Source organism: Conger conger, chromosome 8 (genome assembly GCF_963514075.1).
Source record: "Conger conger chromosome 8, fConCon1.1, whole genome shotgun sequence".
Lineage (NCBI taxonomy): Eukaryota > Metazoa > Chordata > Actinopteri > Anguilliformes > Congridae > Conger > Conger conger.
Window position 1 is genome coordinate 26,331,104 of NC_083767.1, and position 19,094 is coordinate 26,350,197.

The window sequence follows — 19,094 nt, forward strand, 5'->3', positions numbered from 1 at the left end:
AGAATTGGATAAACTGCCCAAATTCAGGTGCCAAGCCTGTAGAGACTTATTGTAATTGCTGCCAAAGGGGCTTCTACAAAGTACTCAATAAAGGGTCTGAATACATCATATTAATTAAATATTTAAGTTTTTGATTAATACATCAGCGAAATGGCAATTTTATCCATCTAAAATTAACACAAAGTGTGCAAAAAGTGAAGGGGTCTGAATACTTTCTGAAGCCACTGTATGACAACAAAACGCACAGCTCTAGCAACATCACTAAGTACTAAGATGCAGACTCAAAAGGCATAAACTACTACCAGAAAAGGCCTGCTAACTTCATTAAGAAATATGACAAAGACAAAGTTCTGTGTCTGACCTGGAAGTAGAAGAATGCTTGTCCGAACCAGTAGTGTATGATGGATGTCTGGGCTGCATCATACTGCAGCTCTTTCCAGATATACTGGGCCATTGCTGTCTGGATGAGGAGACTGCAAGCCAACACTGGCAGATTGTGGGGTCGGAGAAGGATGGCGCACAGTAGAACTATACCACTATACACCTCCCATAGACCCCTGCACTTCAGCCAAGAGTCTGCTGTGATGACCTGTGATCTGAGCAGGTCTTTGGAGCCTGTAAATAGGATGCCCAGGACAAAGATGTAGACAAACCTAGCCTCTACTGTCCCTCTGAAAAAGCAGAAAACAAGAGATACAGGGATTAATATATCAGTCACAAATTACAAGTCTATCCCGCTATGCTACCCCCCACCATCATAATGGCACTTCTGAATATCACAAGCTATTGTCTCTGAGCAAATTCCAAATATATATATGTAAAGGTACAATAGGTAATTTCAGAAGCCTAACGGTCAACCGAGGAATTGCAGCAACAAACACCCTCAAACCATACTCTGTTTTGGAAAGTTTACAGTGACAAACGTGACAGAGCATGCAGTCTTTCTGTTGTGTTCTAGTAAGAAAAAGTTTGCCGAACAGGTGTCATTATGAAATGTTGACACAACACTATTGATATGTTTTGTCTGTTTGAACTTTTCGCATTAGCTAACCAACTATATTATGCACAAGCAACTTATTTGGCTATGGAACTAGCTGGCTATATAACTAAGATATGATAGTGTACCACAAACGATGCAACTGCAACTTACAGTTTAAGACAAATAAAGGTTTAGCTTTGATTGAACACGGAAAGAGATACAAGGAATGTGTAGCTGCCCAATTTGCACTCCAGACAAGCAATCACTGAAACTCTGTATACTATTGCTTATTATCCAAGCGAAGAATACATGTCTAGTTATAAAACGATACCAATTTGTTATCGGTAGCAACAAGCAATTAAGCTATTAGTTAGCTAGCCAAATTTACAAATATTCCCCTAGTACAAGTATCACTGCAGTCTGTTCCACTAGAGCAGGTTGAGTACATTTTTAAATGGCTCAGTTGTACAGCTGAGAATGGAGCTTTGCACTTATTTGTTTTATCCGCGTGCTGCTAATCACTGAAGCTGGTACCAGGTGTCTGCGATTGTTTGATACCATGGGTATTTTTCAGTAGATTAGCTTTGATTGTGGAATTTCTTTAATCGAACAATTAGCCAATAGTAAACTAGCAATGCATAGTCCAGAGGGGTGCTTAGAGCGATGCACCCGTATATTAGCTTTTGTAATTGGTCGTTGGACCAGTTACCTGGTTGCACCCCCATGCAAATTCTTTCTTTGTCATCTCTGTTCTTGACATGCTAATGAGAATTGTTTCAGTGAATTATGAGATTGCACTGGCTTGTCGCTTAGACAATATCTTGGTGAATATCTACATAAAATATCTACATAAAAATATGCTTGTTCAAACATATTACCAGTGATATGTCCAACAGAAAACATTTCATAGCCCGGAGAACAGCGAGCAACAGGGTAGCATTACAACAGCTGCTGGCAAATATCACCTTTTCCCGATAAAAAAACCTTTTTGTAAAAATAAATGCTTTCTACTACACTGTAGAAGCTCTCTACATGTATTGTTGTTCATACTAAGTAAAGCCACAAGAAAACATTGTCATAGCCTGGCGAAAAGCCATAGCAGTGGGTATCAGAGTTGCAGCTGGGACTCGAAATGAACAAGCCATTACTGTAATTGAAAAATAAATCTATTCATAATATTAAAATGCTTTTTACCACACTGTATGTAAGCCCTTGCTGAATATCTCTATATAAAAATACTGTTGTCAGAAAGCATTTTAGAGGGCCTCTTTGGCATAATTTGGACAAATCAGAATTACGATAACTACAATTTGAGTAACATCTCATTTCGCCAATACAAAATCTCTTCTGGGGTTATTTTGAGAAAGACAGCAAGCATTTTTTGGTGCCAGTTTGCATCTGAAAAGGCTATAGTCCCTCAGGATGCTGGCAGCTGAAACGTTTTTTGCACACCTAAAATTATTTTTTCTCTTCATGAGTATGAATAACAAACTGATTACAATGGTAATAAAAGGAACATCAATGCCTCCAATGTGTTTTTTATAATTACCCTATTGAATTTGTTGCAGTGTTCAGTGCAGCCACAAACTCCTAAACAGTCAAATTAGCATAATGTCTTGCTCCTAACGGAAAAGAGCAACATTATTGAACCGTTAAGTGTACATAAGAATAGATTAAACTTTTTTTATTTTATGTTATTCCATCTTATTTTCTACATTTCCTTGTTAATTTACCTGTTAAAGTGAGCCCAGGTGTCAATTTTGTTTTGTTTGTGTGAGGAACGGCAATTGTAATTACATTGCAGGAAGAACTTTAGCCCTCCCTACTCTTGTTTTTGCTTGCTTAGTGCCCAGCATATTGGGGAAGCGGTGTGTACATGGTCCGTGTAAAAAAATTCTAATGCAGTTTTTTCAGTGCTACAGCCAAGGACATTGTCTCTGGCAAGTTCTTTTTACATTGTGAATCAACTTCCACCAGATTGTTTTCACAAATTATAAACACCAGGCATCCTCCCAGTAACAGTCTGTATTATGAAACATGCAAAAGGGGGATAAGGTGAAAGAAGTGATTGATCAACATACTGTAAGTACATGACAGCTCATCTAAAAACTTACTTGGAGATATCTCGGCTGGCCAGTTGCCATGGGAACAGCACGTTACCGACTGCTGCCCGGTAGCTGTACACTCCAAGCAGGCCAAGAGCCAAAGCAATCTTGGAAACCAGAGAACAACGTTTCTGCACGAGGAAGAAGATGAGGACCAATGAGGCAGCAGAAAGTACCGAGAGCTCTGCCTTGTGTTCCCAGCTGCAGAAAGAGACAGAAAACATGGACATATTCACTACAGTTCCCTGATTTAAGTCTTTCTGCAGAACACATTTTTTGTTCTACTATGTTCACACTTTACAGCTGCACTACAGCTGAACCAGAAAATAACAAAACATAATCTTGTGGAAAGCATTTCTATGGGTGGATGCCAAAACCAGAGAAAACCTGATTTAAGAATGTTTAGCAGACAAGAAAATCTAGAATCCATCCATCCATCCATCCATCCATTATCTGAACCCGCTTATCCTGATCAGGGTCGCAGGGGGGCTGGTGCCTATCCCAGCATACATTGGGCGAAAGGCAGGAATACACCCTGGACAGGTCACCAGTCCATCGCAGGGCACACGCACCGTTCACTCACACACTCATGATTGGCTGATTAAATATTTGTAAGCTGGTGTACAGGTCTACCTGAGAAAGTGCTCACTGAGTGTATGTTTATAATAGTGAATAAAAATATTAAAATGAATCGGTCCATGGATGTACAGCCTCTGAAAACATAACGCCGTGGTTTGAGCTGCTTTTCTTTTTTTTTTTTTGGAGGATTTGACTGCAGCTTGTGCAGGTATACCTGCAACCAGTATTTCTCACTATGGCTGAGCCAAGCAGGAGACTGATTGGGGAAAGCATGGTATGAACACACAGATCTGTACAATAGTTTTTTAGCTAATTGTTTCCCGGCTGATGTTTCTGTTTTGTTCCTACAGAAATAACCAGGGGGGTAAGACCGGCAGGGCAGCACGGATGGTGCAGTGGGTAGCACTGCCGCCTCATAGCAAGGAGGTCCTGGGTTCGAATCCCCGTCGTCGGGGCCTCTCTGTGCGGAGTTTGCATGTTCTGTCCATGTCTGCGTGGGTTTCCTCCGGGTACTCCGGTTTCCTCCCACAGTCCAAAGACATGCAGGTTCGGCTGATTGGAGAGTCTAAATTGCCCATAGGTATGAGTGTGTGAGTGAATGGTGTGTGTGCCCTGCGATGGACTGTCAACCTGTCTAGGGTGTATTCCTGCCTTTCGCCCAATGTATGCTGGGATAGGCTCCAGCGACCCTGATCAGGAAATCTAGAATCAACAAATTAAATAGAATATGCTTGACTTGCATTCGTGTGTGTTTCAGCATTTATACTACACTGTATGTTTGCATGGGTTAGGTCTCCCACATAAAACAGCAATTTTTTCTAAACCAATCTCAATGCCATTTCACTGGTTTGAATCATTCTAAACTGTAAACGAACATGAGAACAATGACAGACCATTATGTCCACCAACGATGTCACAGGCAGGCCAGGCAGCATATAGCATAACAAGCAACAGGAGCCAGCCACTGCCTGACTCTGTCCAAAGTGGCTGGCAAGTACTCAATTTGTGATAACGAGTTGGATCCAGTAAAGTGAGGGCGACCAAAAGAGACCAGCTACATCAATACACATAACAGACAACTTAACGGCCCATCATGCATTGCATGAAAACACTTCAGGCATTTAACTAGCTAGCTCAGTGGCTAGAGAGAAAATAATGTATGGTTTTCTAGCCAACAACAGTATCTAATCTGTTAACATATCAGTCTTCAGATTAACCAATAAATTACTATATTCCTGTGATTGCATGTCTTGCTTAAACTTAAATGCAGCTAGCTCGGTTGCTTTTTTATTTTCCACTTAATCTTATGCTACATTAGCAAGTCAGTCCAAGTCCTCATAAATTGTGACCTAAATTAATGATACCGCTCCTTGCATTGAATCAATGTTATTTGTCTTACACAACATGACAGGCTGAAAATTATGGGCTAGCAGCAGCAACACATTAGCATGTCCGTGGGACATTTAATTGATCAGCCCAAATACTAACATCAGGCTGCATCATGATACATTCCGTAAGTTCATTATACTCCCTACAGTGATTTGCGAGTGACCATCATTGACCGACTACACAGTAGTAGTTAGCCATGCCTTTGTTTATTCAGCCAGTTACATTTAGACAGATAGTAATACTTATGTACATTCCATGACTACTTTATTAGGTATTTATTAGACTTAAATGCATATTCTTGCTTGATTCATCTTCTTATTTGACTTATTAGATTTATATTCTTTACTTTTCTTCTGCTGCTGTACACCATCCACTTCAAGGTTTGCACATTGTGTATTCAGAGATGTTCTTCGGCATACACTGTTGTAACACGTGATTATTTGAGTTACTTCTTGTCAGCGTGAACCAGTCTGGTCATTCTCATAACAGTGTTTTTGCCCACAGAACTGCCGCTCACGAGACGTTTCTTGATTTTGATAAACTCTGTTGTGTGTGAACCTACTACCTTCGTACTGTTAGCGCAATGCTCTACTATCTGAGCCATAGGACGAGTATTACGACAATTATGATGTAATGATGTTGAAACAACAGTCCCCTCCAAAAGTATTGGAGCACAAGGTCAATTGCTTTGTTTTTGCTTTAAACTGAAGACAACTGAGTTTGAGGTCAAAAGATATACATGAGATGACAGAAATCCCTTCCTATTGTTGTCAGCCTCACATGTCAGCCTCACTGACATGTTGACTCACCCTCTACCTGTGTTTATAGTCCTTCAATGTTGGTTTCAAAATATACAGGTGATGGGCCATCACCAAAACATTGTACAGCTGTACAATAATTCAAGCTCATTGGTTGAAAATTTGTACTAATTGCCTTGGGCTTGGGGGCTTCTGATTGTTCGCGTGTAGCTGCCCAAATTGCACTCCAGACAAGCTGTCACCGATACTCTGTATACGAACATAGTAGCAAGCGTTGCAAGCACAGTTGCACAAGCGTTGTTCCTCAGGTGGATTTTTGTAAATTCGGCAAGCTAACTAATAAGCTCATTTGCTTGTTGCTACCGATAATGAACTGGCATTGTTTTATAACCAGATATGTTTTCTTCACTTGGATAACAAGCAATAGCATACAGTTTCAGTGATCGCTTGTCTGGAGTGTAATTTCGGCAGCTACACATTCCTTTGATTTCTTTACGTGCTCAATCATGCATGTTTAGCTAAACCTTTATTTGTCTCAAACTGTAAGTTGCAGTTGCATCATTTGTGATACACAATCATATATTAGTTATATAGCCCGCTCGTTCCACAGCCATAATATAGTTGATTATATAAAGTGAAAACTTAAAAAATAAAAAACATATAGTGTTGTGCAGCACACTAAAGTCAACAATTCATAAAGTCGCCTGTTCGGTGAACATTTTCTTAATAGAACGACAGGCTCCGTCATGTTTGTCACTGTCAACTTTCCAAAACAGTGCATGTCCTGGTGTGTGGGTGTTGTTTCCCGCAATTCCTCTCTTGACCGGAGTCCGAAATTAGCTATTGTACCTTTAACAAAGAGAAAGCGACCAAACAGGTGTGGACGCTTGATTAGCAAGTTTGGTCCATTTAGTTTTATCAATTACAGGAGGAGTTACATCCATATTAAGAATAAGACTAATAAGTACCTCCAATAAATATAAATAAACAGTATATTTTTTTAATAATAATGAAAAGGACAAGTTGAAAGATACAACAAAAGCTAAGCTAATTAACGGATTTTCATACGCAATTTTTATTTTAAAAAACACATTCAATGAATTAGGCATTACATGTGTGCCTGTCTGGAACATCTGTCCCTTCCAAGAGCATATTCTCAGCCCAGCTTTAAACTGACCTGTAGCCAATGCTAGTCAAAGGTAATGGAAATAAGGTGGCGAAAAAACAAGATGAATAATGTTGTTATTTGCATAATGGAACACATTTGAACTTAACTGAATTCATAGATATTAAAGGGTTAGCTGCGTGCCCTTTGTGTACCTGGTCTGAAACAAAAATAAAATATAAACCATGTGTCTATACAAATATGTATGTACAGTGCACACTTTATTGTGTTGTACAGTTCATTTTAAATTAATAAAATTGCCATTTTCTAACCAGTCTTCCTGTCCCTGCTACGAAGAAGCACCCCCATGCATTGCTGCCACCACCAAGCTTCACTGTAGGGATAGTATTATCCAGGGGATGAGCAGTTCGGCAGACGTAGTGCTTGGAGTTCTGCCCAAAGAGTTACTTTTTTGTCTCATCAGACCAGAGAATCTTTTTCCTCATGCTCTGAGTCCTTTAACCCTCTGGTCGACGGCCACACTGACAAGAACAGATTAACTTTTGCTGTATCTATTTGGATGATTAAATTTGTGAGATTTTACCATACATATGCAACAAACATATTGACAGAAACCTTAGAATCTTGACTTCCCAATGCACCTATTGACACATAATATGAATTTTTTTAAACGTTTAAAATTAGATGAATAAGCGATTTGTTAATCTTTACTCATTAATATGTGAGCTTCGCTCTGCGCGAATTCCGGCCCATCTCATTCACATTGAAAAGAGGAGATAAGTATTCTCTGGCAGGGGAGGGGCGATGCAATGTGCGAGAACACCTACTGTAAATCACGATAAAATAACATAGGCTATTCACTTCTTTTGAGGTAAACATTTTACATCACAGAACACATTTCATTACAGAAAGGGCACGAATGACTGGACTTTAGGTTTTGCATGCCTTGTAGGAGAGCGGACATGAAAAAGACGGTCATGTTGAACATACTCACTTCATGAGTATATACATTTCTTGAGTGTGTACTGCAACTTCTCCAGCTTCATTTGAATATTCAGTAATATACATGTTTTTAAATTCCCAGACTCAAAATAATACATATGTCATGTGTAGTGGCGTAGCCAGGATTCTAAATCTGGGTGTCTTCGCACAATTGATATTAGCATACTGTATCTAAGTTTAGGGAAATAGCGGAAAAAATAAAACTGGGCTTAACAGACCAACTCCAAGAGCCAGTGTATTTCTCACGATCATATTGGTAAATACGTGTGCTGTATTGCAACTTCTCTCTGTGTTTGTCTGAATATTCAGTAATGTGTTCTGAATTGATGAAGATTCTAACCATTACATCTCAAAATAATACCTTTGCGTTTTTGTCTTAGACAATATGCACACACAGGAATGATGCTGGGGCCACTGCTCTTCTTCATTTACACAAATGACCTTGACATCGCCATTGAAAGTCATTCAGTTAAATTTGCTGATGATATAAAACTAGGAGGTTTAGCTAACAGCATGGACTCTACTAAAGTAATCCAGGAAGACTGAAACAGAATCCAGAAGTGGGCAGAAACCTGGCAAATGAAATTCAATACAATTAAATGTAAAGTTCTACACATGGGAAATAAAAACATAAGGCAGGATTACTTTATTGGGGGTATAAAATTGGATAGTGCTCAAGTTGAAGAAGACTTGGGGGTCAAAGTTGACCAAAGCCTTTTGGGTTCTAGCCAATGTGAATCAGCTCACCACTAGAAACCGCAGACAACAACTTTCCTGAATAGTAAGACAAACTTTTGTAACCAGCAAAATGACCGCTACAGACAGACCAGACAACAACATGCAGCACACTGGAAAGAGTTTTGCGCATCTCCCCAGGACTTAATACTCTTAGCCAGTAATGCGTGTGGACTAAACAAACATTCTAGGCATAGCCACTGTTTAGCTTAGACTTAACTGATCTTGTGAATCTGTGTTTTTCTATTTGTCTTTATCATTTGAATGCATTCCGTAAATCAGTTTGCGCATATGTACAGAGTGTAGCTACACATGTAACCTCTCTCTCGCTCCTCACGGCTAACTCTCAGAACTCCTAAGTAACATAGCTAGTAGTTGTAAATAACCAACTAACCATGTCTTGTAATACTTTGATTTGAAGCTGCACTTCCCTCTTTATCGAGTGATAGCTTTAGTTTATTCCACCATACAGGCCTACTTTACCCTTTCCATTGTTCAGACAAGAAAACGTGTGCTTACGTTTGCATGCGCACAGGAAAACTCATAGCTTATCTTACCTAACTTCCTGTTAACTCAACTGTTTTACGTTCTGCGTTTGTATATCTGTTTAATACATTTATTTTTTTTAAACCCGGTATCTGTTTTGGTGTGTTGGGGCCAACGTAAGAACTTTTTGAAACAGGGAAACGCCTTTGTCCACGCCATTGATGACGCAATCAACGCCGCCTCCCACTGTAATTTAATGGAAATTTAGCCAATACAGTAACAGCCGGAAATACGCAACTGCTGGGCCTCACAAAAGCCTCAGGCGCAAATTTCACGGCCTCTTTCTAACCTACGGCTATCCCATGCTGTTCGTTCCAAAAGAGACTCCCATCTAATTAATTTTAAGAACACTCCCTTTGTGTCTGAACCCTTGATCACGGTTCTATTCATTGGGCCTGCTAGTTCTGAAATTATACACATCCGAATACTTGCAAGGACCCGATATTTTATCGGAGATCGCACATACATTGTGCGGTTTTAATCAACTTTGGAGCTAGAAGAGGACCGGCTTCTCTTCCTCCTCCACCCACGCGTGAGACGACGACGCCTTCCCCTGGTCAGGCCAGAGACGGATTTTCCTGGTCCCGCCAGAGACGCCCTTCCCCCGAGACAACGGTACCTGGGCAGCGTTAATTCCCTGGAGCATCACAGATTCTCCAAGCAAGAAACTTTGCCTGCTGACGACGGTCAGCTATTTGAGCCCCCAAGTAAGGCTGCGCATCTGGGCATTATTTTTGTTAATGTTATAATACATTGTATCTTTAGATCAACTTTGTTAAATTGTTTTTCTCGTTTACAACTTCCACATTATCATCCAATTACATTGTTTTCTCTCTCTCTCTCTCTCTCTCTCTCTCGCGCAAGTACTCTTGTTGCGGTGATTTCATTAATTTGTCTCCTGACCACCCAAATTTTAGCTAGGTGTACGCGCCATTACGCGCTATTATAAGGCCCGACCTACATTCTCCACCAATTCCTTCCCCCATCCTCTTCGCCCGCTACGTGTACTCACGTGCACGCGCTCTTTCCCTCTTCCTTTGTCTCCTTCCCTAGCTTTCTCGACGCGGGCATACATGTACGCGCATTCCTTTGTCCTCCATCTTTCTTCCCACTTCAATGCGTTACTTTTCCGTCACGCCCTTCTTATTTAGCTGTGTTTATATGTTTCTTGTGTTCAATAAATACCATTTATTGTAACCGGTTGTCCGTCAATGTTTTTCCAACACTAAATCAAGCCAACTAGCTATTTAAGAACTACTTATAAGGCTACTTATAAAATTCTAACTCATATAAGTGGTTGTTGAATTCATAGTATTGATTCAACGGTATGACTGTTGAATGATTTATTAAATCATTACTATTGAGTTTGTTATTAATAACGTAGCTAAATTAAAATAATTAAATGAGACTGATTTTAAAATACGATATTACCCTTCGGAACCTACAGGTGTCACATGAACATGAGAGCCGAGTCAAATCAGTCTTTCAAAGAACTTCCAACCTTCAGGTTATCTGAATATATTTGACCTTCAATATTTGTAAATGTAATTCATTAAATTTCCAAATCTTTGGTTCAGTAGTTTAGATAATATAAATCTTATGAGATTGATGACTTTTTGCAGTTATACTACTGTAACATAATTGGAGCCATACATGAGGATTATTAGGTTGGAAATGTCTTATCCTCGCAATCTGCACATAGTCGGGGCGTATCCCCAACAATTTCTGAGCCCCGTTTTAAGACAGATGTATATGTTTGAAATAGTCACCCAATTTTGTAGAGCATGAAACCCCTACACTTGGTTAAATTCTTACTAAGTTTCAAACAAGGCTTAAATTGGTTTCTTATTCAAAACTTTGTCATTCCTGATCCTGATCTTACACCAGTTTAGCCCCTTTCTTTATTGTGCTGGTGATAGCTAGCCACTAAAGGAAAAGATTAAAGCTAAAGATTATAACTGTACTTCATAAAACCATTCATACCAGATGCCATTCTACAATGTTTAAATGCAAATAGCTTTATTAGCATGACAAAGTTGTGGTAAAAAACTTTTTAATAAAAACTTGTATCACGCTGATGGCATTGGGTCTCTCCTTGCAGAAAACTGCAGGCAACATATTAATTTAGAATGGTGATTAGACTTTTTCCACCCATATTTTAATGGACGTTTGTTGAATCCGACGGGGCACACTCATATGAGCCCTTCGTTCAAAAAAAGTAACTGAAAATTATTGTAAGAATATGAAAATATTCTTGCATGAGGCCCAATGTTTATCGCTTGATGAATATTCTTTAAGAAACTGTGGCTTAATTGTTAGCATGCTCCTGCTCACATTAATACAATTATTATGTCCATTTTCACTTCCTTAAAGTTTGTTTTGGTATACTAACCAACATGTTGTACATTGCTCCGTTTGGTCTTTGGTGGAGCGCTTCTTGTCAATGAATGAACATTGCTGACAGGGGCCGTCATACATCTGATTGCAACAACTGGCTTGCAATGACAAAAATCTGGATCCCAGCACTTTCCAAATATCTGTAGCCTACCCATTGTTTCACTTCATTTTCCCAGCCTTTGGCAATATTGCAAAAATGTGTATGCTTATACAAATAACCCACAGCAACCCCACTTCTGTCCCTTGGCTATGAAAAACCACCACAATACATCTGAAATAATAATGTAGCATATGATTTTATAATCTTTGTGATAGGTCGTTGTGGGTGCAGAAACCAGAAATCATTTATCTTAGTGCATAATTTAAAGCACATTCAGTTAGATTTTATGTATGAAAGGTGCTATATAAATAAAGCTTATAATTATTACTTAGAAACCCTGCCAAAATCTCCTGCAGACATGATGCAACTAGTTGACACCCCCAGATCTATTTCCTGCCCCCAATCTCTCAAACCCTCCAAAGCAGTGGCTGATGGGCCAGTTCTTATCCTTCTAGGTGAGAATGTATGACTACCAAAATGGATTTGACAATCCCAACAAGTGATACCTCATTTTGTAGCTCTGATCTTCAAGTTTCACATTAAATAAAATCTGCACGATGACAGCCCCTTTACTGTAGCCCCTGTCACATATCTGAAAACAACTTAATATTTTTCACAGCACTAACCTAGAAATATATTATCATTAGTGATCATTTTCTATAGTACCTTCAACTAAAAAACTCACTGAAATCAAATAACTTTATCAAACAACAGCCTTCAACCATGAACAGAATAATTCATGCACATGGGTAAATAAAAGCACCCTTTATCCAAATTATATAAACTAATGTCCAACACAGATGCCACACTCTACTAACTGCAGAATGGGAAAAAGATTTTAATTTTTCACTGATATCAATTTTTGAAAACAAATCTGCAAGAATATCTCTGACGAACAACCCTAAAACCCAGCTCATGCAATAGATTATTCACCAAACACAACTGACAATGATCTCACACCGATTTTTCATGCCCTGGAAATCGGTTCACATACCAAATCCTGGATAAGCGCCACCACATGATGACATTCTGCAATTGCAAGGAGAATAATAATAGATGTAAAATATGAACAGATATATTAAATAATAGATGTATTTAGACATAATCCGTGGCCAAATGGCAGATAAATTGTTGCAACAGAGGTTATGGTTAGGGGGTTAGGGTTACGATGTAACAATGTTAATTGAGCATAGATACACAAAAACATTTCGTATGCACGCGTTGGAGTGCCTCAGTTTGGTTAACCACAAGGGGCGAATGCTCAGATTTCAGCACTCAGGCCGATTTCAGTGGTGATTCGGTCATCTGTCGTCGAATTACTGGGAGACTAGGCTCCACCAAACACAAAACGTACAGAATGGGACTTATTGACACCGACACATGTTCACATTGTAGTCTCAACACCCAAGATACCACCCAAGTACATTCATGCTACTTGGTTCTCTTCCAAACATTCAGGAAAGGCTTGGAGACTTAAGCATCAACAACCCATTTTAAACACCTTAACCATCACCAAAAAACAATACTCCTCAACTGGAAAAGATGAAACAAAGTTACAACCAAAAACATTTATTGGCCCTTATGTCAGGGAATTCTTCATCTCATCAAGGACCCTGACCCAATAGCTCAGGTCTGGTAATAAATTAAACTCCATCCATTAAATCCCCACATAGGAACTGATGGAAATGTTTAGACCTGCACCATCTGAATTTATGCATCACAGGAGTATGAACACTCACAAACAGATGCAGGTAAGGACTCCATTTATTTATCTGCCAATGCAAAAGCATGTGTTGAAAGTTTCCCTCGCGCTAGAGTCCGTCATATGGTCTATAATCGTGAAAAAGTGAATGTTAACCTTTATAAAAATGTACCCTACTGAAATATGAGATGGTGGATACAATTCTTCCACATGCAGGTATAAATTACACAAAGCTAAGGGAAACCGAAAAGCACTTCAATATGTCCTGTGAGAAACTAAAAAGTCTCAACAAAAAGATTATTATGTCTGGTCCCGTACCTGTATTCAAGAGGAATTGTAAAGTCTTTTTCAGATTTCTATCTCTATTTTTTGCGGCTTGCTAGCTGGTGTGCTTACAATTCACATTTTATATATACAGTAACTGTGATATTTTTGTTTTGGTTAAAACCAGCATGTTTCAGACAGGATGGTTTAGACCATAGACTAAAAAAATATGGAACAAGTGCCTGTTACATTACCCAGTGACTAACCAGGGCCTTGTGAAAAGTGTTTTTAAGCCAGGGAAGTCAAGTTTACCAGCGCCGCCATGTTGTACAATTCCGAGGCCGCACAGTAGGGAATCTGATGATCCACTAAGTGTGTGAAAGAGAGTGACATAATCTATCCCAGATTAATCCTGTATATTATATAATATTGCTGTATCGCCTTAATAACACAATAACTTAAAGAAAATTGGCACATGGGGAGGCATTAGATGAAGAAAAAACACTGATTGTGACTCAATTTTCTTGTGGGAAAGCCACCACTTTTCGACTGCAATTGCACCATTGACTTTACATTGAAAATGGGTCTGAATTACCTATACTGGAGCCAACCACAACGAAGCTTAAAAATGAAATCTAACAATGATCAAGAAATATGCCAACAGCCTCCAGGCATAATCAATGTCAATATCTGGAATCACAATTTAGATATTGAAGCCAGACTTTTCTCAGAAAAACAGAGGCATAAGATTTCCCAAGAACGCACTGTAAATGTTAATAAACCGGGGGCCAGTTGGTAACTAGAATTAAATTTCTACTGGGGCGCAGGCCCCTAGCACTGACATTATTCAAATATGGGATTTAAGGGCATTGGGGACATTTTTGGAAGTCCGTGCGTATCCACCCCCTGTCAAAGTACAGTAAAAGCATCAATCAGTTTCTCTTTGATATATACAATGAATGCTTACATCAAAGATTTTTGTTCTGATATCAAATTATAATCTCTGTGAGTAGTCAGGACAATACCCCCTCAGGTTTCAGACTCTCAATCACATACAATGCCTCAAAAAAAAAATTCACCTTTGGTGCCCACAGCCTGATATGAAGAAAAATGTAATTATGACATTTAATTGTCAACAATCTGCACAACCTCCGCCACACTTACAGAGAAGCATACAGAGTTGCTAATACCTACCATTTACTACTTTTGAATGTGAGTGTGTTTAACACATGCAGTTAACATATGCATGACCCCATTCACCCCTACAGTATCTTGACTTTCTTCTTCTTGCTTCATCACATGCTTTCACTGAGATTAATTAGAAATAATTCCATAAAACATGCACTTTATTGCTCTTAATTCCATTTTATTGCAGATGTACAGTCCCCCCCAAAAGTATTCAAACTTCTGTGTCAAAATCGAAAAGGTCGTCCTCTAACTCACCAAAGTCAGAGCTGTCCATCATATAGCTCAGGCTAGCCAAGTTACGTGAGTGTCATGTGATCGCTTGGATGGGTGGCCGTCTATAAACCAGTCTCTGCGTTCAAGGGTGGAACTGGAGCTCCCGTTATCAGGAGCTCCAGCTGGAGATTCAAGCCAAACACATCCAGTGACTTCACTAGACATGTTTGCCCTTATAAGTTTTCCCCATATTTAGAAAAGCTACACTGACGCCGATTTTAAAAAGCATATTAAACCTAACGTAAGCATTTAATTCAAATAATCTAAACTGAAAAAGCGTAACAGTGCTCCTTTAAGTAAAAGAAAGTAAATAAAACTAAATATTTGGTAGCATATCCCTTGCTTGAAATAACTGCATCAAGACTGCGACCCATTGACATCACCAAACTGTTGCATTCTTCTTTTGTGATGCTTTTCCAGGCTTTCACTGCAGCCTCTTTCAGTTGTTAGTTTGTTTCAGGGGGGGTTTTCCCTTCAATTGCCTCTTCATGAGGTTCAATTGGGTTAAGTTCTGGTGATTGACTTGGCCAGTCTAAAACCTTCCACTTTTTCTGCCTAATGAAGTCCTTTGTTGTGTTGGCAGTGTGTTTTGGGTCATTGTCTTGCTGCATGATGAAGTTTTTCCCAATTAGTTCAGACACAAGTTGGCAGCAGAATGTTTTTGTAGAATTCTGAATTCATCCGACTGCTACAATCATTACATCATCAATAAAGATTAGTGAGCACACTCCAGAAGCAGCCATGCAAGCCCAAAGCATGACACTTCCTTCACCTTGCTTTACAGATGGGTTTGTATGGATTGGAGCACAAGCAGATCCCTTCTTTCACCACACTTTGGCCTTTCCATTACTTTGGTAGAGGTTAATCTTGGTCTCATCAATCCATAAAACTTTGTTCCAGAACTTTTGTGGCTCATCGCTGTAGTTCTTTGCTAATTGTAATTTTGCCTTCCGATTCTGACTACTGATGAGTGATTTGCATCTTGTGGTATAATGTCCGAACCACACTTGCATGCAAAACACGGAAATAGCCAGCCTCGTCGTTTCACCGTTCAGGGACCAATATACATGAAAAAGATTTTGGTACGACAGACGCACTATTCCAATTAATCCTGAAAATGAGGTTTTTTTAGAACACGTCTTACTTGTAAACGGACTAGTGCCTTTTCCTAAAATCGGGTTTTTCATGTGCTGCGGTAGTTATTAAAATTTATATTTTGAGAACGAGGCCCTGTTGAAAATTAATGGTGAAACATTAGCTTGTCTGTTAACAATTGACACGACAATGTAAAACATTGTGCAACTGCAAGCCACGCGCCTCACAGAACATATGGATTATACATTGCCAGAGGCATATGGAGCCAAGATCCGGAAGTGATGTCACTCAGCAAAGACCTTAGTGGTTCTGCTGCCCCTTGACGTCCAGGAGTGTGAACAGCAGGCAGTGTTTTTTGTGTCATTTAGATGTGGGGTTAGTGTGTAGTTCAAAGGCATACTTTGCTATCTTGATAGGCTACAACCAAACGAGACCTGGTCCGTATCATTGTTTTCTTGTTGCTTGTATAACGTTACATCCCTGTCCAGTAGGGTGCATCAAAATACACAAGTTCAGCATATTGATCTGTCTGGGTGCTAAAAGTGTTCCATTTCATGGACAACAACACATGCAAAATATTTTTGCAATTCGTGGTGATTTAGAGGTGCAACCACACATTAGCTTTAATGGCTAACCAGGCTAGCCATGACAAATCAGGGTTTTTTTTGTCTTTCTCTGGTGCGATCACTTTGTGCTTTGGTTTCAATGTTTTATACATAGTATCTTTACTTGTGCTTCTTTATCCTTGCACAACAAAGAAAAATATTTCTTTAATAGATGGCATAATATATTATAATTTCTATAAGAATAAAAGTACATTTCCCCCAAATTGAGCTAAATACAGTGTATATAATTTATAAAAGACAGAACATTGACAAGAATGGAATTTGCACCAATAAACTGGATGCCAACAGAAGAAGTCTAAGACACATGGCAGCATGTCAAGGTCAGTGATTCTTTGAAATATGATATTTTTTACCTTTTTCATGACATAGCATGGCTAACGTTTTTATGGAGTATACTTATTAGTTCAACAACTAATCATATTTCAGATCAGCTGTTATTTTTCAGTGACAAGAGTAGGCTCTATTAATGGGGAACTGCGTTCACGCCAGTCTACAGGCTAGCTAGCTAGCACTCACTGTGTTAGCTTAGCATAGTAACACACTATTGTAAACAAACCATATAAGTAACTACGTTTCATCACATCATCAAATGCATGCCAAGCGACCTGGTTTGAACGGAGCCTTGTCACGGTTTGAAGCGGCTAAGGTTGTCCTGGAGCAGGTGCGGCCATTTTACAGCAAGGCCAATATCCCAATGGTGAGCGATCGGCGCGCATGTGACAAGATGGTGGCGCTCGTTGATGCCAACAACAAGCTACGACGCATTCCGCAGGCCAGGCGCTCCAGTGAGGCTACTGCTCGACAGGTGGACGCAATGGAGCACAGGTTGGATGCCACATTCCCGCTGTGGTCTCCAAACGCCTAAGAGCTGATCCGTGATCCAGAGGACATTGCTTTCCTGACCAGCATGAAGGGTGACAGAGTGGCCACATTTGGTGCGTTTGATGCCAAGCTGCAATCCAAGGTCAAGCGGCGACAGGAGCATGGAGCTGCGGCAGCAGCCCGGCAGGCACGTGTTACCAAGGAGCAGCAGGAGATGATTGCAACGTCCAGCATGGTGATGTTGGAAAGTGAAAATGATGAGGATAGTGATGCAGATGAAACAGCCCCTCCACAGGCTGAGAGCACACCATTCATCCGTGAACGTAAGAAGACTGGCACCAAAGCCTTCATTCCACCTGACATCCTTAGCCGACCGAGTCTTGTGTCACTGGCTACGAGGTTGAAGATCATGCCAATGCAGCAGGCTGATAGCTGAGTCAGGTGGCAATTGGGCAAATGTCTCCACATCCTACGCAACAGCAGACCGATCGCGCCACCAAGTGCTGGAGGCCATTAGTGAAGAACAACATGAGCAGTGGACACCACCTCCCATGTGCACCCTGCACTGGGATAACAAGTTGACGCCGATGCTCAGCAATGTGCACTAGTTGGACAGTGGTGGTTGGAGATGCGGAACGGCTCAAACTGCTTGGTGTGCCAGCATATATGAAGGGGACTGACGAGGCGTGTGGAACAATCATCGCCCGGCTCATGTGCAAGCTGCTGCAGGAATGGTGCTGCGCTGAGCAAGTTGTCAACATGGCATTTGATACCACCGCGTCAAACACCGGCCATCTCACGGCAGCCTGCATTCCCACCCAGCTCTCACTGGGCCGACCACTGCTCTGGTCTGGAGCCGGCACCACATTGGTGAGGTGCTCCTCAGCCACATTTTCACTGACCTCAAGGTAGAGATGTCACGCTCACCAGAGGTTACCTTATTCACACGTCTGCGGGACAACTGGAACCTGCTGCCACATGATCACAGCAGCCCATTGTCCTGCTACAATCCTGGAGATGCCGAACCACCGTTCCTTGGCGAGTTGCGTGCTGAGCTCACCATGTGTGCTGCAGGAGTGCTCGACTACAAGCGAGGTGACTACCGCGAATTTGTGCAGCTGTGTCTTGTGTATCTAGGTGTAGCCTCTGCAGCGCAAACTCCAGTGACCTTCCAACGGCCCGGAGCGTTGCACAAGGCACGATGGATGGCCAAGCTGCTCTACACTCTCAAGCTGGCCTTGATGGAGCAGCACATCGCATTGCTTCCCCAGGGCACTATCACCACATGGCAGCAGGTGCCAAAGATTCCGCCATTTGCCAACTTCATTACTCACATCTACGCAAAATGGTGGCTGACCTGTGACACTGCCATAGATGCTGCATGGAATGATCTCACACTCTACCACCA

General features: G+C 40.5%; 1 protein-coding gene across 5 annotated transcripts in view; it reads right to left on the minus strand.

The window, feature by feature from the left end:
- pigg (phosphatidylinositol glycan anchor biosynthesis class G (EMM blood group)) overlaps nucleotides 1–19,094 on the minus strand; it is a 142,674-nt gene that overhangs the window by 23,702 nt on the left and 99,878 nt on the right. For 4 of the 5 annotated variants that reach the window (XM_061252011.1, XM_061252010.1, XM_061252012.1 and 1 more), the window contains 2 exons: nucleotides 3,094–3,285; nucleotides 362–671 (listed from right to left, as the gene is read on the minus strand). In XM_061252011.1, the coding sequence (XP_061107995.1) occupies nucleotides 362–671; nucleotides 3,094–3,285 (502 nt within the window). Of the gene's footprint in view, nucleotides 1–361; nucleotides 672–3,093; nucleotides 3,286–19,094 lie in introns of those variants that run through there. The other variant, XM_061252014.1, reaches the window with a different exon arrangement.